Source organism: Lycium barbarum, chromosome 4 (genome assembly GCF_019175385.1).
Source record: "Lycium barbarum isolate Lr01 chromosome 4, ASM1917538v2, whole genome shotgun sequence".
NCBI lineage: Eukaryota > Viridiplantae > Streptophyta > Magnoliopsida > Solanales > Solanaceae > Lycium > Lycium barbarum.
The window spans coordinates 34,088,411-34,115,456 of NC_083340.1; the positions used below are offsets into that span (position 1 = coordinate 34,088,411).

Here is a 27,046-nt window from a genome sequence, read left to right on the forward strand (position 1 = left end):
GGTGGAGTTCCCGCAGAGTGAAAAAGCATACTTAGATTGCCGATATGGTTGTCGAGCATGTCGACGACCGTCGAAGTACAAAGACGACCCGTCGAAAGGCAAGCCGAGCTGGAACAGGATTGGGATTGATTATTCTGTGTTTGACTTGTATAAATACCTGTTTAGGTTTTATTTTTCAGACATCTAGAGTTTTAGACTTGTAGTAATTACTTTTGAGTTATTATTGCTTTTGAAGATTTCCAGACAATTACATTCATTAATTTCAAGTTTGATTCGTAAGTTCAATACAAAACTTCAATTATGCAATCTTCAATCTTTTATTGTTTTCTTGTTGCCATGAGTAGCTAAACACCTTTACTAAGGTTGTGAACCCAAGGATGGGTGTATTGTGATTGGGGATCGTGAAAGATATACACATAATGGATTGTTAGGGTTTATTTGTTCTTCGTTTTCATCATATAGTTAGTGGTTGCAAACATTAGCTAACGCCATAAACTTTAGTTTATTTGGGAAAATAGCTAGGGTTAGGTAAGAACAAATAACAAGAACTCACGGCTTTAAACCTTGTTTAATAAATTCACTTAGGAATAAGAGGAATTTACTTGGCATAATTAACCGGTCTTCATGCATACTTTCTTATCTTTGGAAAAAGCATAAAAAGAAATAATCTTTTCTTATTGGGAAATAGTTCAGATTCACATAGAGGTTAAGTGCATCCATACAAACAGTCCATTAGAAGTATATCAAGATCGATACCCATGATCATATACTTTATCTGACGGGGACACAACCTTGGCTCTTTTTACCCATATCTTTACAACTTTAAATTTCCAGTCACTTTAAATTAGTCCACAAACCAAAACAACTATAAAACCCTTTTCTAGAATACACCAGGACCGCAAGATTAGTATAATACTTGTTTAGCAAACTTTTCACGCCATATTCTCTGTGGGATTCGACCCCAACCTCGTTGGGTTACTATATTTGACAACGTCCGCGTTATACCATTAATAGGTGTAATTTGAGCGTATCAACTAGCTCCCTTTTATCTGGCTGCACATAAGATAAGCTACCCATGGATTTGTGGCTAAGGGCATCGGCTACTACGTTTGCTTTCCCGGGATGATACAAGATGCTAATATCATAATCTTTCAATAACTCCAACCATCGCCTTTGACCCAAATTTAACTCCTTTTGCTTGAAAATATACTGGAGACTCTTATGGTCTGTCTAAATATCAACATAAACGCTATACAAGTAATGCCTCCACATCTTCAATGCATGAATCACCGCGGCTAACTCTAGATCACGGGTCAGGTAGTTCTTCTCATGCTTCATCAACTGCCTTGAATACACAACCTAACCCAACACTTGAAGCATCACAATAGATAACATAGCCTTCCGATCCCTCCGGAAGTATCAGAACCGAGGCCGAAGTCAATCTATTCTTCAGCTCCTGAAAATTGCGCTCACATGCATCCGTCCATTGGAACTTAGCTGATTTCTGAGTCAACTTCATCAGTGGTGCAGAAATGGATGAAAATCCCTCTACAAATCTCTTGTAATAACCTGCCAAGCCTAGAAAACTACGAACTTCCGTGGGTGTTGTAGGTCTCGGCCAAGCCTTTACGGCTTCAATCCTCTGCGTATCTACCCAGATTCCGTCAGCTGAAATAATATGCCACAGAAAAGTCACAGAATTCAATCAGAACTCACATTTAGAGAACTTTTCATATAGCTCATAGGCCTGAAGAACTCTAAGGATGGCACGTGAATGATCTGCATGTTCCGTTTCTGATCTAGAGTATACCAGAATATCGTCGATAAACACAATCATAAACAGATCTAAGAAGGGTCTGAATACGCTATTCATCAGATCCATAAATATCGTCGGTACATTCGTCAACCCAAACGACATTACACGAAACTCGAAGTGACCATATCTAGTTCTGTAAGCTATCTTCGGAATGTCTTTCTCTCTAACTCTCACCTGGTGATAACCTGATCTTAAAGCTATCTTTGAGAACCATTTAGCACCCTACAACTGATCAAATAAATCATCAATCCTCGGAAGTGGATACTTATTCTTTATTGTCACCTTATTTAGCTGTCTATAATCAATACACATCCGCAAGGAGCCATCTTTCTTCCTCACAAATAACGCTGGTGCTCCCCACGGTGACGTACTAGGCCTAATAAAATCTTTCTCAAGCAAGTCCTTCAACTGCTCCTTTAACTCCCTCAACTCAGCAGTCGCCATTCTATAATGAGGAATAGATATTGGCTTAGTATCTGGTAGTACATCAATGGTAAAATCAATCTCCCGCTCTGGTGGAAGACCTGGAAGCTCGTCCGGGAATACATCTGGAAACTCATTAACTACTGGAACTGACTGAAGAGTCAGCGGCTTTGCTTATGTATCCTGAACCCAGACTAAATGATAAATACAACCCTTGGCAATCATCTTCCTTGCCATGAGATAGGAAATAAACCTACCTCTTGGCGATGCTGTATTACCCTTCCACTCTATAACTGGCTTTCCTGAAAACTGAAATAGAACCATCTACGTTCTACAATCAACATCAGCATAACAAGAAGCTAACAAGTCCATTCCATATCTAACTCAATCAGATCTGCCATAGTATGTCGATCACAGATCAACATCAAAATCTTCAATATCTAACTCAATCAGATCTACCATAGTGTGTCGATCACAGATTATAACCACACAATTTCTATATACCAGTCTAGCTGTCACTGGGTCACCAACGGGGGTAGACACCTCAAAAGGTTTAATTGACTCGGGTTTCACCCCAAACCGACCAGTAATAAAAAAAGTAACATACGACAATGTAGAACCTGCTCTGATACCACTTTTGTCACAACCCAATCGGAGGGCCATGACGGGTACCCGGAGCTAACCTACCGAGCACCACATGATATACATGCATCACATAATCATACCTAAGTCGGCCACAATGTTAACTTATAGATATCATCATAAATTGTAAGGGACATGAGCCTAAGAGATATATGCATATATATATATATATATATATTTATATATATATATACGTCATCAAACTGTGCCCATATATATACAAGCCGACAAGGCTGTCAAAATGATATGACAAAATATGGACCGAGAAGGTCATAGGACATCTAACTGTACGAATCTGTCTACGAGCCTCTACATAGGGTACACAATATAATAAGGACAGGACAGGACCCCGCCATGCCCATATATACACAAAAGAATTGTATCAACTGAACTGCAGCTCTGGAACAAGTGGAGTGCTCCTGTACAAACACTGAGAAAGTAGCCTAAAGGTCTGATCCATCTCCATGTCTACCTGCAGGCATGAACGTAGCGTCCACAAACAAAAAGGACGTCAGTACGAATAATGTACTGAGTATGTAAGGCATGAATAACAACATAATAAAGATATGAAAGAAATATGAGATAAGAGAAATAACATGTACATCTGAATGCCTCTTAAGGCGGATGACATGCATGCTTTCTTTAAAAAAAACATTTTTCATACACATATATATATATATAACACCGTACCCGGCCATATAGGCTCGGTGTTATTCATACCCGGCCATAATAGGCTCAGTGTTATACTTACCCAACTGCAGTGGTGTGCGCAATAGGTGTCATACTCGGACGACTATCGGTGTCAGAAAATAGCTACACAATATATATAAGCATGCATGAGAGCCAAGGAAACGTTATGACTCTATCGGAGTGACGTAAGGTCAGTAACCTCCGATTATCATTATGGAACTATCATCATCAGCGTATCTCACCTTGAAGGAACAATAACCATAAGATGAGATTAACAACAATAAACAAGATCAATAACTATAAACAAGATCAATAATCATGAGACAAGAATCCATAATATCATAAGAACATCAAGTGACATGAGCTTCTAGTATTTCTCGGAATAGAATCACTTTGGACATCATTTGTATAAGTTTTGTATCAATATGACCATGCCTTAAGAAAGAAAGGGACAGCCTTAACATACCACGTCGTCTACTTAACCACTCGACGTCTATCTTCCCGACCTCGCAAATCTACATTCAAGATGATTCATACTTTGGTTAAGTCATGGAAAATCTTATAAGGTCAAACCAAATTAATTGGTGAGCTAATGAAAATCGGACAACATTTCCATTGTATCATCTACTTCCACCAAATCCAAAACAACTTCCAAACCCACAATAAAATTTCAACACAACACCTTATACATTTTCTCCAATTTCTTTTCCTCAAATCTTAGCATAATTACCAAATAAACTCATAAGCATGAAACAAAGATGAAATCTTACCTCAAAATTCAAGAACACTTCAATTCCAAAGTCACTTCATCTTAAAATACCCTCCAAAGCTTTTACAAGAAGAAGAGACAAGTTTAAACCTCACTTTGAAACCCTCACTACTTTAATCTTCACTTTGATTTTTGATTTAGACTTGGAGACGTGTTTGAATATGTTTGGAGAGGTCTATAGAGCTTTCTTGAACTTAAGGTTATGTTTAAAATGATTAACATGAACAGGGTTCGTCATACTTAAAATCAGAAAAATTCCACCGACATTGGAAAATACTGGCTGTATAACATTATACGGCCAACCTTTTGGCCGTATAACATTATACGGTCTGTATAGTTGGTCGTATAATACCACCTCAAATTTTTGCTTCTCTGTAAATATTTAGAATCCTTAAATACGGACCATATTCCAATTATACGGCCCATATCCTATATTTTCCAGAAACAACTTTTGATGAACCTTTCCGCTTTGATTCACTTATTCTTCAATCCTTCCATAACTTACCAAACATGAACTTAAACACTTATAAGCATAATGTAAGCCTATCCAACCTCATATACCTTCGAAGACAAATCCCGGTGTCCAAAACTAAGATAACTTACATACGACGATTCTAAATGTATAGAACCACAAGGTATAACATTCCACTCAAGAGATGAAAGGTAAAATAATTTTTTACCTAAAACTTCTTCGTTAATATGTGATATATTTTCTTGATTATAAAATTTTATTAAATTCTTGAAATAGAGGGGGCAATGAAAGGAGAAAAATACTCATCATGAAAAATGTGATTTCTGCATCTTTGGGAATGCTTTAACAAGAGTGTTACAAGTGCATCTATCATAAGTATTAGAATAATTCACATGTTATTATTTTCATATGATTTGATGATTTTTGGTTCGAACATAGATGCTATCAAAGAATCTATAAAAATAAAAATAAACTTGTTGAGTTGCCCTTTTGACCAACACATGGTATGTTTAAATTCAAATATCTATAGAGGACATGCTCGAGGGTCAAAACAAATCTAGATCCACCACTCCGTTTGAATTTCTTATAGTTAAATTTAACACACACACAAAAAAAATAAAATCAGAGTATGTGAAGTATGCCCTTGTTCATTCAAATCATCATTCTCCCTCCAAGCTAGAAGAATTAGTCAGGGAGAGTTTTGATTACTTCACATTGTAACAGGATAAAACCAAGCTAATTAAAACAAGTAGGAGTAATAAAAGTCCATTCTTATTAAAAAATTTGAAGAGTAGACAAACTTGAACAACATTTCCATGTTCCAAATAAGTTAGCCTAGACAATTAATGAATATCTAGTCAATGGTCCATGGAAGTGACGAGAAAATATTATCTAATATCTCAAAAAGAATTATTTTGTGCAAGACAATTATTTTCACTCCTTCAATAGACCACCATTATTTCTCATCAGTGTTTTAAAAGGCGTTTTCGGGGCGAGCCCTGGGGCGGGGCGTACCAAAAATGCCCCGGGGCGATGGGTCGGGGCGAAAGTCTCCAAAGGCGTACGCCCAGCAGTTCGGGGTGTACGCCCGAGCGTTTGGGGTGAGTTTTTTTTGTTGGGGCGTGTTGGGGCGTAAGCCCAGAAAACTTCTTCAAACTAAAACGAAATTTGTTAAATAAGTCCTTAATATAATGCCCAAATTCTCAAAAGTCAACATATAATTACTCAAATGCTATAAAAAGGAACTGGAACATTAAATTTAAAAGTCAAGAACTTTTTTTTATTGCTAGAATGCCTAATATATATTCTTTTCCAATTATTTATTTTGTCTTCTACTATCTCAAAAAAATAACGAGCAGTCACTTGTACTTGTAAGTAGCATATAACATATTGTTCTAATTAGTTTTTTTGTGGGGGTGGAGCATATATATATATATATATATATATATATATATATATATATATATCACTTATTTATAGTTTTCTTCAATTTTTTACGCTATTTCACCTATTTAAAAGTATTTATTATAATTATATCATTTTATAAAATACTAAAAATTAAAACCCCATGGGGTTTACGCCCCGTGCCTCGGGGCTTACGCCTCACTGAGGCAGACGTAAAACGCCCCGCCTTAAGCCCTCACTGTTTCTCATTCAATTCTTTGAACGTTTAATTTGACCAAATGCAACAGAATAATATCCACTATTAATTGTCTGTAATATTCTTAATTATCTTTTGCCTTTACTCCTTATTGGCATTTAAATGATTTTGTCTGTTGGATATATTTTTTCGTTGGACTACTACTATATATTGGGAAGTCTTCTTCCACACAAGGATAGTGATAAAAAAGAACCATATTCCTTCTTCTTCTCATTTTCTTTTGCTGGGTTTTCTACTTTGTAAAATCTTTATTAGATTCTGGCTCCTAGTTTTGTATAAAAGAGTTTGTTGAATCCTGGGGAAACACCCATATTAGGTGAAATATCCTTAAGGACAACGTCTTAATTGGCATGCCTCAAGCTTTCAAAAATTTCCTGCAAGGTTCGAGATCAAGTATTTTCCGTAAGATTTCCAACAATCTTAAGGATATTTCTCAACTATGTTCTTACGGGGAATATCAATTACGAACGGACGGTAACATCTTTCACTTAACTTGTTTTTGTGTAACATTATATCTAAGTACCAGGTATGCTTAATTGAACTAATATATCCTCAATATTAATTATTTCATGCTTATTCTCGTGAGAATATAATAGGTGGATAAACTTTAGCCTCAAGATGATACATGTAATCTCCTTCTAATTTTAGTAGTGTCCGGGGTTGTACGTTATTTACTGATGTGGATTTACATAGCAGTTTATTATTTGAGTTTGGGAATTGTTAAAGTCACGCAGAAAAAAAAAGAATAAGAAGAAGATTACCGTTTTTTTGATCTGTTTAGTGATACAAGAAAGTATTCTTTAAATTAACTTTTGATTATCATATATAACTGTTAGACAACATTTCTGTATACTTTCACTATGATTTTGATAGTCAAGCATAATTAAACTTGAATTAGAAATGAGTTACAAGAATGGGTAAGAAAGTGATTCATTCTTGGACCAAAATGTGTAGTTAATTAAGGGGCGACTTAGCCGTTCTTTTTTACAAAGGTATATATATTTTGTTTCCATGTAATTATCAGTTATGGCTAATTCAAGATGATTATTATTTTGGGTGTAGCAAATCAAGTCATTATACCCATACATGTAGAGAAGATTCGAGAAATGATAATCTCGCTAAGTAAAAGTAAATTTGATTAAGCGGGTGATATAATTATTGTGGTCATTTCGCACGCGAATTTTGTGGCTAATGTGAGACACTGGGCGTTGGATGACTTTGATCCTACTAATTTGTGCTAATAAATAATTTTGTGTTTTACACCCAAGTTGAAGAAGAAGAATGATTTAATTATTTATCTTGGTGATTCAAGAACTTGAGTAGTCCCTGAAAAAGTTCTTCTTAAACTCATATTTGAAAAAAAAATGGAGTGAAAGTTTTATTTGAGTATGATAAGGTTGTGTCAACCAAAATAATATTTTTGTGAGCAATATTGTAACCATAATTTATTTGTGTTTACTATGTTTTTAATTTAAATGACAAAAATATAAGTAATATTGATACATACTTTTCTCATATTGCTTTCTTAAAATATTTGTTGATGATGACATAGTGTGAATAAATTTTACATAATTATTTGGGTGAAGTTATATTATTAGATTGTTATTTATAAGATGAAATATTTTTATAAGTCATGAAAATATTATCTCCATACCTTAAAACAATTTAAATTGTGGGGGTCATGGTATCTTATTAGAGTTATGTTGAGAAAGTTGTTTTAAAAAAGTGATAATATTTTATGTGATCTTATTGTTCAAAATGTTTTTGAAAATAAAGTTTTGGAAAGAAGCCATCGATGATGAGATCAATTCTAATTTTGAAAAAATAATATTTGAGAGGTATCATGAATTATGTATTAAATGATTTTTTCCCTGTATTAGAGAGATACAATGATGATAACTAGATCTTTGATTCAGATGAGACAAATTCAATAGAAACTATGTGTTCACCTTTTGTGGGTGTGAAATAACATATAAATCAGTCAAGGAAAGCATAGTTACTATATAGATAATGATATTTGAATTGAGGCTTTGGAGTTGGCTGGTTATAACGCTGAATGGTTTAGAAACTAATTAACGAGTATTCAAATTGAAGCAAAATCAACTTTGTTTGAGACATATTGTGAAAAGAGCAGCTGCTGTGAGATGTGATAATTTCTATATTTATGTGAAGTCTCAGGTGAATTTTGCCGATTCACAAGACTAAAAGAAACATCGAGGGGAATGAGACTTTTGTCATTCAAGAAGATTAACAATGATGATAACCCATGTGATTGGAGATCTCATGAATTAGGTTCATATGGGTAATAACAAGTCATTAATTGATCAAAAGTGCACTATTAAATTATGCCTCTTCCTATGGTGTGTGAATATAGTGCAAAACTGCAAGGCAAAGTGAGGTTGAGCTATAAACTCTTAATCCATTATCATATCATTTATAGGTGGTGTACTGCTCTGCAGAATACACTTGATGGGTGGACCTATATGAGTGTGAAGTGGTGCCGCTCTTATGAAATTGTGACTGATTTCTAGAGCACTCAGGAATACCAGGACACACGCATGACCTCTTAGGACAAAACCGCGATAACGACAAAGATTGTGCGAGTATAATGTGATAAAATAAGAACCTGAGCTTACAAAAGAGTTCTTGGTTCATAGAAGTTTCAAACTTCACCAATTATTTTGTAAGTTTAATCTTATTTTATCTAGGTCTGGTTCATAGTCTACGCGACATCAGATTCTACGCATTGTATTCATATGTGAAAACTCAGCAAAACTTCTTATTTTATTCTATTTCTTAATATTCTTTTTGAGATATGTGGGGGATTGTTGAGAAAATATTATCTAATATCTCAAAAAGAATTATTTTGTGCAAGGCAATTATTTTCACTCCTTCAATAGACCACCATTATTTCTCATTCAATTCTTTGAACGTTTAATTTGACCAAATGCAACAGAATAGTATCCACTATTAATTGCCTTTAATATTCTTAATTGTCTTTTGCCTTTACTCCTTATTGGCATTTAAATGATTTTGTCTGTTGGATATATTTTCCCGTTGGACTACTACTATACATATTGGGAAGTCTTCTTCCACACAAGGACGGTGGTAAAAAGAACCATATTCCTTCTTCTTCTCATTTTCTTTTGCTGAGTTTTCTACATTGTGACATTTTTGTTAAATTCTGGCTCCTAGTTTAATATTAGAAGAGCTTGTTGAATTCTGGGATACACCCATTCCGGGTGAAATATCCTTAAGGACAGTGTCTTAATTGACATTCCTCAAGCTTTCAAGAATTTCCTGCAAGGTTCGTGATCAAGTATTTTCCGACAAGATTCGTGATCAAGTATTTTCCGTAAGATTTCCAACAGGAAGTTGGTCACAAGAACTTTCAGCTTTTATCAATTGTATAAAACTGTTGAAAATTCTCAAATGATTGATCGGACTCAGATTTTATTGGTAATATTCTTGCTATAATTATAACCATAAGCATTCACGTTGCCCGTTGAACAATAGACCTTATTGCATCTATAGACTTCAGGTTAAGAAATAGGAGATTGGCCTTTCATGTTACCCTCTCCTTTTGAGAATGATAGAGGGGTGGATCAATTATCCATCGAGTATTGAACTGTTTGCCAATAGGTCTAGCACTATTATAAAAAAAAAAGTATTACCTTTTTTTTTTCCTTTAATTTTGTAAAGAACAATTATAATAAAGTGCAGTGGTTCATCTATTAAATGTTCAAATGATTTACAACAACAACTAGCCAATGGATCCTGGCTTGATAGCCTTGCACGCTAATTCATCTTATGTTGTTTATTAGGAAAGCACATGAGTGCAGCTTCCACCCTAAACAACGCAAAATTGAAGTTACTTGAGAGAGAAACAAATACGTTGACTTGAATAACCTTTATTTATTGTTGAAGTATGAGCTCTTTATTAAGTTCATAGTGATTCAGTTGACTTCATCGCCATCATTTTTCCCGTAAAAAGCCTCAAACAAGCTGTAACCATTTTCCCCGTAAAATGCAAATGTTCTTCCTCATTTTTTTCTTCCTAATCAGCCAGTCTTTCCAAGAAAATTTACAATTTTCAAGCGCGGAACAGTCCGTATTGCTAAAATTGAAACAACACTGGAGCAGTTCGGAGTTTCTCCAATCATGGAATTTAAATTCTTCAGCATGCAATTGGTCAGGAGTTTCTTGCATCGATGACAAGGTAGTGACAGAGCTACATCTTGGAGGAAAGAAAATTACCGGAACAATTCCATCAATAATATGTCAACTCAACAACCTTACTTTCATTGATCTCTCCAACAACAACATTTCAGGAACTATACCAGTAAGCCTGAAAGATTGCTCAATGCTACAACATTTGGACTTGTCCAATAATTCTTTGAGAGACCGGATTCCAGGTGAGTTGTTCGGGATGGAACAATTACTCTATTTGTATCTTAATGGTAACATGTTGTCTGGTGAGATGCCAAAGCAAATATCAGAATCCGAACTAAAATATCTTAATCTCTCTGAGAACTACCTGAACGGTTCGATACCAAAAGATATTGGGAACTTGAAAAATCTTGCGAAATTGGACCTGTCACATAATTCTCTAAGTGGTTCAATTACAAATCAGTTGTTTCAGTTGCATCATTTGCGACACCTGTCACTAAGTTCCAATTACTTGTCCGGTGTGATACCTAATGAAATGGACTTGTTTAGTTTGTATGACATGGATCTTTCTCATAACCAATTGACTGGTTCTATACCAAAGGGATTTTGGGATTTACCTGGATTGCATACTCTTGATTTGTCTAATAATCAATTATCAGGAGACATTGCGGAAAATATAGAACATCTTAGGCCTAGAAATACTTTAAGGCTTTGTTCCAACAAATTCTCAGGGAGAATTTCTGCTGAATTTGTTAAGCTAACACATGAAGAGAATTGCTTTGACGAGTCGAATCTTTGTACTACATCCAAGAACTTATCTATCTCTGGCCTACCAAGCTGCTCCTCTGGTGGTGAGGTTGGAAATATTTCGAGATCAAAACACTTGATTATTATAATTCCTGTTGTAGGTGTTGTAATAGCTATACAGCTAATATGGATCTTTTACATGGTCAGAAAGCATTGGGGGAAAAAGGAGTGCATATATATGCAATTAGCATGGATCTTTTCGTTGATCAGAAAGCGTAGTTCAAAAACAAAGAAGCAGAATGTCAAAGATGACTTGAAGTTTATTTCATTTCAAAAGTTGAAGGTGACTATGGAAGATATTTTGTCTAGCTTGAAAGACGAAAACATCATAGGTAATGGAGGATCAGGTAAGGTCTATCGAGTTGTGATTGACCAAACAGGCAATACTTATGCTGTTAAAAGCATAGGGCATGGACAAAAAACAGGTGGAAGACCCCAAAAGGAGTTCCTGGCAGAAGTTAGAATACTTGGTAGCATTCGACACAACAACATTGTCAAGCTCATGTGTTGCATATCAAGTGCAGATAGAAAGCTTCTAGTCTATGAATACTTTGAAAAACAAAGCCTGGACAAGTGGCTTCACAGAAAGAAACGAGCAGTATCATCTAGTCAAAGTAGTACCCCGGCCCTGGATTGGCGAAGGAGATTAAATATAGCCGTCGGTGCAGCTCAAGGACTCTGCTATATGCACCATCATTGCACTCGACCCATCATTCATAGAGACATAAAGTCCAGCAATATCCTTCTGGACTCCGAATTCAATGCAAAAATAGCAGATTTTGGACTAGCAAAAATACTAGCCAGGCGGGATGATGATCCTGAGACGGCTTCTCCTATTGCTGGAACATTTGGTTACATTGCACCAGGTATATTAATTACAGTTCAACCGTCTAGTTTCACCTCTTGAATTTTTCAAAGAAATTTGTCCAATTCTAATATATTAAATTTTAATTTTTGGCCCTAACAGAGTATGCCTCAACATTCAAAGTGAATGTAAAGACTGATATATATAGCTATGGAGTGGTGCTTTTAGAATTGACAACAGGGAGAGAAGCCATTAGCCGGGATGAGCAAATCAATCTAGCACAATGGGCTCTACAGCGTTACAGAGAGGGGAATTCCATTCTCGAGGCCCTTGATGAAGAAGTCATGGAAATAAGTAATTTGGAACAAATGAGAAGTGTTTTTAAACTAGGAGTGATGTGTACTGGAGCATCACCATCTGGTAGGCCATCAATGAAAGAGGTTTGCGATGTTCTCCAAAGCTGTTGAGACCCCAATTTTTGAGGGAGTAGCATGTGTAGTTCTTATATTGACAAACATAGTTGTAATTTGTAAACAAAATAGGATGCAAAAGCCATGTGGTAACTATATATATCTTCCAGCGCTATGCACTCTTCACAGTCCTATGCTTTGTAAACTTCACTGATATACTAACGGAACAGGACATTTGTATCAGACAGATCAATATATAGCCCCCTCAGCTACATATTTGAAATTAAAACTAGTGAGACTTCTGGAGTTTAATATTCCTTTGAGAGTGACATACTTTCTTACTACAATTCATCAAATTAGGCGGGGAATCAGCATTCTCATAGTTTATCATGTCAGATGTATATTTGGTCCAAGATAGTATTGTTTCTGATGTAAGTGCAGATCAATTTATCCACAAGGTATGCAATTCAAAACATGGATTTCTTTTCTATGATTTCATCATTTAGAATTATGTTGGGCAGCCTAGTAATCATCATATCTCATATTATATGAAAAGTAGGACGAATCTAAGGCCAAAGTTGAATTACCAAAATGCTCTTAAAAAATTGAAAGACCATTGTTACGTCCCGTATTTTTATACATTGGGACAACCCGGATTAACTATGACAATTAAGGGCCAAGACTATTTCGGGATTTGAAGTCGGGACTTTTGACCATTTGATTTTATTTTGAGACATAAGTTGAATATGAAATTGAGGGCATTGGACACTTAGGAAAAATTGGGACCACAATTCATAAAATTGGAATTTAAAAATCTTGCACCAAAAGCCATGGTGGCCGTGTGGACTTGAAATGGTCCCACACATTGTGTGGCCAATTTTAATTGGTCCAACACATGTGTGGGCCATAAACAAAGGGAGATATTTGTGGATACTTAAAAAAAACAAGACTAAGTCATCTTTCTCATTTCCCACTTCTACACTTAAAGAAAAATAACAAGACTTGGAGAGCCTCCACTCCCCCATGGTTCTCGGCCACAACCAAGAAAAATCAAGTCCCATTTTTGCCTCTCTAAAATTATTTCTTTGGTATAAACCCACTATTTGAAGGTCCCTAAGTAGCGTGGAAGTATTGTTTGGGTCATTCAACCACTCATTTTGCCCATTTGCAAACCCTAGCCTATTGGTGGATTAGAGAATAAAGGTGAGTTCTAATCTTGTTTTTGGAGTTATAAATGTTGTATGCATATTGTAGTATGCTAAAATGGATAAAAATCATGAAATATGAAATGTTGAAGTTGGGTCTTGTGTTGGGTGTGTTGACCGTGTGAAGTATATGTGTGTGGTGTGGTATTGGGTTGATGAATTAATTGCTTGTAGCATATTGATTGTCGTAGAGTGGAGAAGAGAATAAAAATCATCGATACATGTATATGTGTAGTGTAGCCGTGTATATAGCCTCCAAATGGTAGCAAAGAATGAATTAATATCGCTTACCGTCGTAATGGTTGTTGTGATGATTTGTATGTTGGAAATGAGAGTTAAATGTCCCGAATTGATATAGTAAGCGTTGCAGACTGATTTGGAGAACTTTGTGCATTTAATGCAATCCTTATATATGAGAACCATTAACATATGAATATGTGTAGTGTGAACGAATGTGAGTCATAGATTATGCCGAATATCGCATTATTATCGCTTAAGCGCTTTCGTGTCGTCGTTACGAATTCTAGTTTGGAATTGAGCATTTAATGACTTAAGATTGATGTTGAGATTGTACGGGTTGATTTGAGGGTTATTGTGCATTGATGTAATTTGTATATTTTATGAAAATGGTATCGTTATATTGTGAATTGTGATACAAAACATGAATTGAAAGTCGGAAGTGTGCCCAGTGGGCTGCTCACGGGTAGGGGCTGTTTTCGGCCAAAAATTTGGAGAAATTGTGGATTGTTGGAAAAATTATGTGAATTGTTTAGAATGTTCTCGAATGTTGTTAGTATGAGTTTGGGTTAATAATCGAATGTACGAACGATATTGTGGCTTGAAAGTAAGCCATTGAATTGAATAATTGGAAAGTTGTCGAATGGTGTAAAAGAGAGCTACTTGTCACGACCCAACCCCGTGGGCCGCGACTGGTACCCTAACTGGGTACCCGTACATACCTACCCGTCCGACTTTCGAATCATACGGATTTTTTTTTTTTTTAAAACAGAAGTTATAGAAGTAGGCCGATACAAATACGGCACGCGCGCAAACATATATATACATACCTGAACATACAGACATTTACAGATAAGCCTATAAGACTAACATACAGACGAAACCCGTAACCCACACATCTATCCACAGGCCTCTACAGACATACAGAATCATATGACGGGACAGGGCCCCGCCGTACCCAGAATATCCATACATACAGAGTATACAGAAGACAGGAGATATATACCAAAAATATACGCTCCGGATCAAAGGAGCTCTTCAAAACAGCTGAATCAGAAGCCTACGCTGGCGGCGTATCACCTGGCGCTTCTGTACCTGCGGGCATGTAGCGCAGCCCCCGAAGAACGGGAGTCAGTACGAAAAATGTACCAAGTATGTAAAGCAGAAACATAACAGATATCAGCTTAGTCCGAACCGGAGTCACAGAAATATAACGGACAAAACCATAAATCAGACTGACGGACAGAGTCATGATCCAGACAGACATACAGAATCGTGTTCCATACAAATAAATTGAATTATGGTTCGGACAGACAGACGGAATCATAATACGGACAGACGAGCAGAATCAGAATCCATACGGACATACAGACCTAGTCGTAATTCAGACGGACAGACAGAAGTATGTCGAACAGAATTATGCATGCAGAGTAGTACAGAGTCATACAGAATCATACAGAGGCATGTGCTTATATAAATATAGATAGCACACGCATACATTCATACAGATCCCGGCCCTGTCTGGGGGCGCGGTAACAGAACCCGGCCCTCTTAGTACGGGACGCGGTGGACAGACAGAATCAGATCAGATCATATGCCATCCTGGCCGCCATCCCCATACACAAATCATAATATCATACAGACATACAGATCCCGGCCCGTACGCCGAGGGACGCAGTGAACAATGCAGAGAAATATGCACGATAACAGAACCTGGCCCGGGTCGCAGTGAAAGAATGCATTGGGACAGACACGAACCGATAAATGAGAAACTACTTACATACAGACTCAATCAAACTGAAGGGTGCCAAACGGCGAGCCAAAATCAGAATATCCAGATAGTATGCATAGTACGCGCCTATGTCCTAGTTGGGAAGGCACGACAGATTATTATCAGAATCGGATTCTCAGATGTTCAAAAATCCTTTGTATAAATTACACAAAAATAGCCATATTATACACAAAATAATAGTCCAGAAGTTTTTAGAGAAAATCGGACCAAAACGGAAGTATTTAAAATTTTACAGAAGATATCGGGCCTTGTGGGCCCGCCTCGGACCAACTCGAGGCTACATAGGTAAATTATTGCTAATAGACCTTATGAGGTCGTCCATAGTCGTTTGGGAGTGTTCCGACTCCGTTTAGGGAAGTTTTGTACAAAAATTCACTTTAAAGGCAATTTGTAAGAAAATAGCTTCAATTGAATTGAAGGAATTGGAGCGGTTTTCCGTCTCGAATTCCGGGGAACGGAGTCGTACTTAAGGCTCGCGGCCGAGCCTACCACATCCAGAACATGCCTAGGAACATAGGGAAATGCTTCACATACCTCGATGGCGCCTTATGCTCGCTTGGCGTCAATCCAAATTTCGTCCAAAATCTGGAAATGGTCAAGTTTACCATTTGTTAGTTTCATTCTTTCCATATTCCAACTTTACACATACTTGCCTACCGAAGATTCGGCAGCATTTCCTCTGTATATACGACATCCCCGAGACTTAGCTCGGCTCAATTCATCAACACAACAACCCAGGAATGACATCAAAACATCAATGGACATTAAACATACACTAAGGCATCATTAGCCATCTTTCGACATAACGAAACATTTTTCGTTTCAAACTTGCATTTCCAAACCAAACTTATTATTTTCATATTCATTATCCATCAAAGTCATTACGACATACATCAGAGGCATCCATACCATTTTCACATAATATTCATAAGATACACAACATTCAAACTTTCCATTAAGTCACTACTTTTCCAATCTTTTCCTAACTTTCAACATACAAGTTCATTATACATTTCCATCCTCCAAATTCATCAACAATAATCATAATTTGCCTCTTGATACATTCTTTTCCATTTTTACATAAATCATAACAAAGTTGCATACTTTCCTACAACAACTTGATAACCATTTTTCCAAAACAATAAAGATTGTTATCTTTCCATTCACTTCACCATAACATACTTAACATACAAACAAGATCAAATTCATACTCCATCAACACATAACAATACCACACGGCCACCTCCTACATTCTTCAATTTTCACTAATTCATTCCACTTCCATTTCTAATAAAATTTCCACCATACTATAACTAAATTACAACATGAATTCAAATCATCCAAGACATGTAATACATGTGCATGTATTCGGCCAACATGCATATTTTTCCACACACAAAATTTCCATGTTTTTCATTCATTCACACATACCACAACATACATATACCATTTATAACATAACAAAATCATTAAATCCTCACCTTTCTTCAAGTTCTTCACTTGGAGGATAGAATTGCTTTCTTGCCACAATACTTATACCAACTTGTAGAGGGCTTTGCACTTGGTAATATTCCCACAAGAACTTGATTTTTAAACCAAAGATTAGGCCTCAAAAAAAAAATTTCTTTCTTTTTCTCCTTCAAACCCGAAATGCCTCTTTCTCTTCCTCTCAATTCTTTTTTTCTTGAAGCTTCTTTGGATAAACATGTATTATTACCTCTTTATATTAACTAGTCATGTGACTAATCACATGACTTATGGCCATGGATTTTGGGCCAATATGGCCGGTTGGGCCTCCAAGTTTGGGCCTTGTTCTCTTTTTTTTTTTTTTTGAGTCCAACTTGGCTAATTTTGTAATTTATGGAACAAGTTTCCAAAATTCCAATTTTGCCCTTGGCCACCTTTCGTAATTCCACACCATTGAATTCATAACCTACACATTCATATCAAGTAAGGTCCAATTGTGGCCTTATTCATCACACGTCAATTTGTCTTGGATCTTTTTGAATAAGCGAAAATGTCGGATGTAACACTACTATTATTATTTTGCCTTTCGAATTGATTATCGATGTTGCTAGGTTGGTTATTGTGGTTGTTGTTGTTGATTTTGAGCGAGTTAAATTCTCGGGATGGCCTATTTACAGGGGAAATGCTGCCGAATTTTCTGTAGAATTTAATGTTAGTTGGAATAAATGGCTTAAGTGCCTATGTTTAATATTGGATATTCGTTGGCATATTTGTAGACCTTGGGGAGCCCGAGGCGTAGATTGGAATTTACTTTAGATTGGCCATCTTGGAGTGCGTACGAGGTATGTAAAGCAACCTCCCTTCTTTTTGGCATGTCTTAGTTTTACATAGGCTAGATTAGAGCCTTAAGGAAATTCCAAATCCGAAATCCGAGCATGATATGATCTATATATGTTCCTTGGCACTCTTATGTATGATTTGATGAAATATGAACCTTTATGTATTTGAAATAATCGCTTTCCGAACTTTGCGCAAAAAGGTTTCACTTTAAAGAACTTCGAAATTTCTGAATGCCATACATTTCACATAAATGCTCGGATTGCTCCAATATTTTTATAAAAGTTTGCATTATGTATGATACGTATGTTTTCCATAGGCGGGCCCGACTTGGGTAAATACCCGTCCGTGGGTCCCGCGACTTTCCTTTATGTAATTCAGAGAATCTTTGAAAGAATTTGGTATGATTATTATTCCGATTTCAAATATGATCATTTTACTTATGTTTGAATTTATGATAATGATTTTATGCATATGACTACTCACGACTCTACTCGTGCATTCTGTTATTCCTTTCGCCGAGTCCCGGGCCGGTTCTGTTGTCGTGCGCATTTTGATATACTCCGGAGTTATGCTGTGTTTATGGTTCACCGAGCTACTCGCAAAAGAGGGTCGGGTTCCACCTATATTTGGTGTTATGCTGTGTATGGCGTTATGTTGTGATGTGATATGTGACGGGGATACGGAGATTTGAAACTTTCTGGTGTTATGCTGTGTTATAGCGCCATCGACGGGTGGGCGACCATATTCTTCTGTACCCTATGCATTACTTACATATTTTTGAAAGTAAGCAAATTTTGATATGTTGGATTTGCACTTATGTTTGGTACTTCCATTTCGTTTATGTCTCAGATTTGCTTTCTGTATATTCTGCTTTGCATACTCAGTACATATTTCGTACTGACCCCCTTTCTTCGGGGGCTGCGTTTCATGCCCGCAGGTACAGATGCACAGTTTGGTGATCTACCCATTTAGGACACCCTCTTCTGCTGTTTGGAGTGCTCTTCTCATTTCAGAGCACACATTTTGGTATATATTCGTTCGCTATGTATATATGTATTTGTTCAGGGGCACGGCGGGGCCCTGTCCCGCCATATGATTCGGTTTGTCTGTTTAGAGGTCTGTAGACGTATTTGTGGGTGTGTGTGCCTACTTCCGTACGGATGTGTTTGCATGACTCTATTCGTTATGGCAGCCTCGTCGGCGTGCATTTTGTATATGTTTGTGGCAGCCTTGTCGGCGTGCATTTGTATATGCGTTTTGGGCCGTTGTGCCATTTGACAGCCTTGTCGGCTTTTGACATATTTGATAGCCTTGCCGGCTTTTTGATATATGTGCATATGTTCGGCGATGTATATTCCGCTGCCTCTTCTGATTCTGATATAATCTTTTGTACACGCAATCGCGCAAGATAATATTCGTTCTCAACTCTGTTTAAAAATGATGATTTAGTTTGTATGTCCGTTTGGGTGCCCAAGTAGGGCACCAGTCGCGGCCCACGGGGCTGGGTCGTGACAGAAGTGGTATCAGAGCGGTTTGTCCTTGGGATGTCTACAGGCCGTGTCTAGTAGAGTCTTGTTTATCGGTGTGTTGTGCACCACATCGATAAACATGAGGCTACAGGGCATTTAGGATGTTTCCTTTCTTTGAATCTTAGATCGTGCGATAGAGCCATCCGTAGGAAATGAATCTTTTTCTGCTAACCTTTAATTTCAGCTGAGGACGGTATCGACGTAAGAAAGTGACCGATGATATTGGAAGCTATACCGTACACAGGTAAGAAATGGTATGAAAGATGTATGTCGGTGAAGCTATTTGAAGTATGACGGAAATATAAAGTTGAAGATTGAAAAGAAAAATAAATAGGAAGATGTCACCGGTGCCGTTTGAGTTGGGCACGTGAGGTAAGTCTCGACATCTGTGTACTTTTGTTTGCAATTGTTAGCCCTGTGTGGCTACGATATGATATATAAATACGTATATGTGTTGGCCCTGTGAGGCATGGTTGGTATTTCCTGTGTACAGGTTTTGGGATAGTAAGAAATACAGAGGAACTTCTGCCCAAATTTTGCTAGAAATATAAAGAGAGAAAATGAGATATAAGTTCTTAACATGTTTTGAAAGTCGATACCGATAGGGTGAATCTGTTATGTTGGATTAAAGTTAAGAGGTACCCTCCATGGCATTCGTAAGAAGCATTATCCTTGATTGGGAAATTTTATTCCGAGAAAGCATATATGAGTAGCAAATTCGTAATTTATCTAAATGAATCAGAATATGTTCCAACCACATGTTGCTTCAGAAAAGCTTATATGAAAGGCAAAAATGTCCAACGATTAAGTTTCGATTCATTTGAAGAATACTAAATGTATAACAGGCAGTTGGGAATTGAATGATTCGCTTACGACTCAAATATATATATATATATATATATATATATATATATATATATATATATATGGAGGTAATTATGTGAATTAAGTACCAACGGATTTCGCGATGTTCGTCGGATTTTAGTGTTCTTTTGCTGGTGGTTGGAGAATGCCTTGCAGTAATATTTTATCAGCCTTCATCGACTAATTGGAGATGGAATTTGTAGAATAAAAACTTAAATTTGTGGGCTGTTTAAAATTATATATGTATATGCATGAGGAGAAAAATATTGAGGATTTACAGGGGGCGACACGGTGACTATATAGTCAGAAAAGTAAAAGAATTCTCTCTAGATCGGGGTGGGACCCGCTACGAGAACGTTTTGAAAGTTGTTAAGACCCCGATTTGCCTTAAATTACGTGATAAAAGTCGTGCGAGGAAATTGATGCAATTATACCGGTCTTAACGTGTCTAAATGCATTAAAGTTGTAAGGTTAAGCGTGCCAGGGCCAGAGCAATTCTGGGATGGGTGACCCCCTGGGAAATGTACAAAAAATTTCGCAAATATGGACATAAGAGACAAATAGGAAATTTGGAGTAACCAAAAAGGAAATTAGAGTATGTGGAGTGATTAGAAACTTTATAAAGGTCGCGTGGGCTGAGACGGATTAGATTAGTGAAAAAGGGAGAAAGAGCAACGCAACTCCAGAATTAGAATGAGTTTGGACAGATGATTGAAGACGCTTTGTAAAAGAAATGCTAGTGATATATATATATATATATATGTATAGGACTCCCCATTATGACTATGTCGATCGCTTAGTGAACCTTAATAGTCAGCGTTATAATATATGGGAGACATTAACAGAATAGAATTTATGAGACAAAGTGAAAGGTATGATACAGATGTTACGAGATAAACAGATATTGGTTTTGCTATGGGTTGAGATTGGAAGATGCTAATACGACGATATTTTGGAAGGAAAAGAGAATAATTGAGTGGAAGGTAAAGAGATCAAAGTGTTAGCAAAAGTGAACCGTAAGAAACGTAATTAAGCAGAGCTTCTAAAAGAGTCGACGGGCAAAACACGAAATTACTTGCGAAAAACGAACTGGAATGTAATAATGCAGGGCAAAATGCAGGGCAAAAGAAAAAAAAACCTATGGCATGGAATGATGAATCATGCGAATATTAAGTAATTTGACTATCGAGAAAATAGAACGACGGATAAGGAACGAGTATGAAGGAAGGATATGATTATTAAAGGATAAATTGCTATATTAATTAAATTATTCGAGTGCCAGCTATCAGATAAGATTTGTACTTTATGAATGAGAATTTCATCACTTCGTAATTTTGTTAAGATCTCGTACGAAGGTAATCAAGTTATAGATTATAAAGGAAAAACATGGATACGGTATAAGCACAACCCCAAAAGAGGGGGAGCGGAGGAAAGTGAAGTAAAATAAGTAGAAATAGAAACAATTGACACACAGAAGATTAAAGCGATCAAAAGTTGGCCTAGGTCTTCGACATAGACCGAAATACGCGGTTTTTGGGGATTAGCCAGGTATTACAGAAAAGTGGTGAAGGACTTTGCTTCTATTACGGCACTATTAACGAAGTTAACTCAAAAGGCCGTGAAATTTCAGTGAACCGGTACGTGTGAATACAGTTTCCAGTACCGGAGGAAAAATTAATTTCAACTCCAGTCTAGCTCTTCCTGAAGGGCCAGCCGGGTATGTTACTTATTATGGTGCTTTTGGTATTGGGATAGATTATGAATTAGAGCAGCACAGTCAAGTTATGGCCTAAGCTCCCTGGCAGTTCAAATCGCACGAAGGAAATTATCCCATACATAATCTGGAATTAGCCGCGGCGATTCATGTTTTGAGAATGTGGCGGCATTACTTACATGGGGTCTACGCTGGTATTTATACGGACCATAAGAGCCCTAGTATATTTTTAAGCAAAAGGGAGCTAAATCTGCGGCATAAATGGCTTGAATTATTGAAAGATTATGATGTCGATATTCTATATCATCCCGGAAAAGCAAATGTGGTAGCTAATGCACTTAGCCGTAAATCCATGGGTAGTTTGACTGATGTACAGTTTGATGAGAAAGAATTGGTTCGTGGAAATTTATCAGTTAGCTAGCCTTGGAGTCCGTTTGGTCGATTCTGGAGATATTGGGATTTTGTTCGAGAAGTTGCTGAATCGTCGATTATAGAAAAGGTAAAACAGCATCAGTTTGAGGATCCTATCCTTGTACAATACAAAGATACGACCTTTGATAAAGAAAAGACTTAGTTTGAAATTTCGTCTGAAAGGGATATTATTATACGGAGGCAGATTATGTGTGCCTGACGTTGCAGGGTTGTGATGATCAATTATGGGCGAAGCACTTAATGTTCGACATTCTGTTCATTCTGAATCCACAAAAATGTATCATGATCTAAAATATTTATGCTGATGGGATGGTATGAAAAAGGGACACTGCAGAGTTCGCTGGCCAATGTCCAAATTGTCAGTAAGTCAAGATCGAGTATCAAGGGCCCGACTGGTTGCTTCAGGAATTAGAAACTTCAGTTTAGGAACGAGGAACGATTCGCATGAACTTCATTATAGGCTTACCGCGCACTCAACGCGGATACGATTCTATTCGGAGTATTGTTGATAGATTAATGAAATCAGCCCATTTTCTTCCAGTCAGGACTACTTGTTCGGCTGAAGGTTATGACAGAGTGTATATTAATGAGATAATAAGACTTCACGGGATTCCTATATCTATTATAACCGACTGAGGTGCTCAGTTTACGGCTAACTTCTGAAGATTGTCCCAGGAAGGACTGGAGACTCAGATGGGTCATAGCACAATATTTCATCCTCAGTCCGACGGACAGGCCGAGTGTGCTATTCAGATACCGGAAGATATGCTATGGGCCTGTGTTATTGATTTTAGAGGTTGTTGGGGTGATCATTGTCGCTAAGTGAATTTGTTTATAATAAAAATCGTTATCACTCCAGTATTCAGATGGCACCATATGAGGCTTTGTATGGCAGGAAAAGCAGATCTTTGATTGGTTGGTTTGTCGTGGGTGAGATTCAGTTAATTGGTCCAGATGTGATCCAGCAAGCAGTCGATAAAGTGAAACTGATTCGAGAGCGACTATTAGCGGCCCCGAGTCGACAGAAATCTTATGTTGATAAACGACGTCGACCGTTAGAGTTCCAGATTGGCGATAGGGTGTTTCTGAAAGAGTCACCTATGAAAGGCGTTATGAGATTTGGCAAGAAAGGAAAGCTCAGTCCGAGATATATTGGACCTTATCAGATTGTTCGCAAAATAGGCAATGTGGCCTATGAGTTGGATTTGCCAGCTGATTTGGGAGCGGTACACCCGGTATCCCATGTTCCTATGCTTCGTAAATATATTGGTGACCCTTCCAGAATTTTTCCTACAGACGATATACAGGTCACCGAGGAGCTATTTTATGAAGAGCAACCTATAGCCATATTGGATCGTCAGGTAAGAAAGTTGCGGAATAAAGATGTGGCTTCTGTTAAAGTACTGTGGCGGAATAATAATAACCGCGAGGAATTAACCTGGAAGGCTGAGGAGCAGATGATGAAAAAAAAAATATCCTCATCTATTTTCGGCACCTTCAGGTAATCCAAATTCTTTGTTTGATTATGTTGATTTGTGATCGATTTGTATATGATGGATATAAAAGAAACTCCCCCGAATTTGAGTAAGATTAGTAGCATTAATCCAACATTCGAGGACGAATGTTCCTAAGGGGGAGAGGATGTTACGTCCCGTATTTTTATACATTGGGATAACCCGGATTAACTCTGACAATTAAGGGCCAAGACTATTTCGGGATTTGAAGTCGGGACTTTTGACCATTTGATTTTATTTTGAGACATAAGTTGAATATGAAATTGAGGGCATTGGACACTTAGGAAAAATTGGGACCACAATTCATAAAATTGGAATTTAAAAATCTTTCACCAAAAGCCATGGTGGCCGTGTGGACTTGAAATGGTCCCACACATTTTGTGGCCAATTTTAATTGGTCCAACACATGTGTGGGCCATAAACAAAGGGAGATATTTGTGGATACTTAAAAAAAAGAAGACTAAGTCATCTTTCTCATTTCCCACTTCTACACTTAAAGAAAAATAACAAGACTTGGAGAGCCTCCACTCCCCCATGGTTCTCGGCCACAACCAAGAAAAATCAAGTCCCATTTTTGCCTCTCTAAAATTATTTCTTTGGTATAAACCCACTATTTGGAGGTCCCTAAGTAGCATGGAAGTATTGTTTGGGTCATTCAACCACTCATTTTGCCCATTTGCAAACCCTAGCCTATTGGTGGATTAGAGAATAAAGGTGAGTTCTAATCTTGTTTTTGGAGTTATAAATGTTGTATGCATATTGTAGTATGCTAAAATGGATAAAAATCATGAAATATGAAATGTTGAAGTTGGGTCTTGTGTTGGGTGTGTTGACCGTGTGAAGTATATGTGTGTGGTGTGGTATTGGGTTGATGAATTAATTGCTTGTAGCATATTGATTGTCGTAGAGTGGAGAAGAGAATAAAAATCATCGATACATGTATATGTGTAGTGTAGCCGTGTATATAGCCTCTAAATGGTAGCAAAGAATGAATTAATATCGCTTAGCGTCGTAATGGTTGTTGTGATGATTTGTATGTTGGAAATGAGAGTTAAATGTCCCGAATTGATATAGTAAGCGTTGCGGACTGATTTGGAGAACTTTGTGCATTTAATGCAATCCTTATATATGAGAACCATTAACATATGAATATGTGTAGTGTGAACGAATGTGAGTCATAGATTATGCCGAATATCACATTATTATCGCTTAAGCGCTTTCGTGTCGTCGTTACGAATTCTAGTTTGGAATTGAGCATTTAATGACTTAAGATTGATGTTGAGATTGTACGGGTTGATTTGAGGGTTATTGTGCGTTGATGTAATTTGTATATTTTATGAAAATGGTATCGTTATATTGTGAATTGTGATACAAAACATGAATTGAAAGTCGGAAGTGTGCCCAGTGGGCTGCTCACGGGTAGGGTCTGTTTTCGGCCAAAAATTTGGAGAAATTGTGGATTGTTGGAAAAATTATGTGAATTGTTTAGAATGTTCTCGAATGTTGTTTGTATGAGTTTGGGTTAATAATCGAATGTACGAACGATATTGTGGCTTGAAAGTAAGCCATTGAATTGAATAATTGGAAAGTTGTCGAATGGTGTAAAAGAGAGCTACTATTATTATTTTGCCTTTCGAATTGATTATCGATGTTGCTAGGTTGGTTATTGTGGTTGTTGTTGTTGATTTTGAGCGAGTTAAATTCTCGGGATGGCCTATTTACAGGGGAAATGCTGTCGAATTTTCTGTAGAATTTAATGTTAGTTGGAATAAATGGCTTAAGTGCCTATGTTTAATATTGGATATTCGTTGGCATATTTGTAGACCTTGGGGAGCCCGAGGCGTAGATTGGAATTTACTTTAGATTGGCCATCTTGGAGTGCGTACGAGGTATGTAAAGCAACCTCCCTTCTTTTTGGCATGTCTTAGTTTTACATAGGCTAGATTAGAGCCTTAAGGAAATTCCAAATCCGAAATCCGAGCACTTCCATTTCGTTTATGTCTCAGATTTGCTTGCTGTATATTCTGCTTTGCATACTCAGTACATATTTCGTACTGACCCCCTTTCTTCGGGGGTTGCGTTTCATGCCCGCAGGTACAGATGCACAGTTTGGTGATCTACCCATTTAAGACACCCTCTTCTGCTGTTTGGAGTGCTCTTCTCATTTCAGAGCACACATTTTGGTATATATTCGTTCGCTATGTATATATGTATTTGTTCAGGGGCACGGCGGGGCCCTGTCCCGCCATATGATTCGGTTTGTCTGTTTAGAGGTCTGTAGACGTATTTGTGGGTGTGTGTGCCTACTTCCGTACGGATGTGTTTGCATGACTCTATTCGTTATGGCAGCCTCGTCGGCGTGCATTTTGTATATGTTTGTGGCAGCCTTGTCGGCGTGCATTTGTATATGCGTTTTGGGCCGTTGTGCCATTTGACAGCCTTGTCGGCTTTTGACATATTTGATAGCCTTTCCGGCTTTTTGATATATGTGCATATGTTCGGCGATGTATATTCCGCTGCCTCTTCTGATTCTGATATAATGTTTTGTACACGCAATCGCGCAAGATAATATTCGTTCTCAACTCTGTTTAAAAATGATGATTTAGTTTGTATGTCCGTTTGGGTGCCCAAGTAGGGCACCAGTCGCGGCCCACGGGGCTGGGTCGTGACAACCATTTTATCCTTTCATTGAAATTTATACGTGTACATATTTTGGTGCTAAAACGTAAATGTGCCTTTCAATAAATGATAAAGTAAATAGTAAAATGTAAAAGATGAATCCATCCAT

General features: G+C 37.3%; 1 protein-coding gene across 1 annotated transcript; it reads left to right on the forward strand.

The window, feature by feature from the left end:
• The first annotated feature begins 8,301 nt into the window (after positions 1-8,301).
• On the forward strand, positions 8,302-12,976 carry LOC132637392 (receptor protein-tyrosine kinase CEPR1-like). Its single transcript, XM_060354484.1, has 4 exons — positions 8,302-12,315; positions 12,417-12,694; positions 12,797-12,813; positions 12,895-12,976. The coding sequence occupies exons 1-4, from the start codon at positions 10,500-10,502 to the stop codon at positions 12,974-12,976; spliced, it is 2,193 nt and encodes a 730-aa protein (XP_060210467.1). The 5' UTR covers positions 8,302-10,499.
• Positions 12,977-27,046: the final 14,070 nt, after the last annotated feature.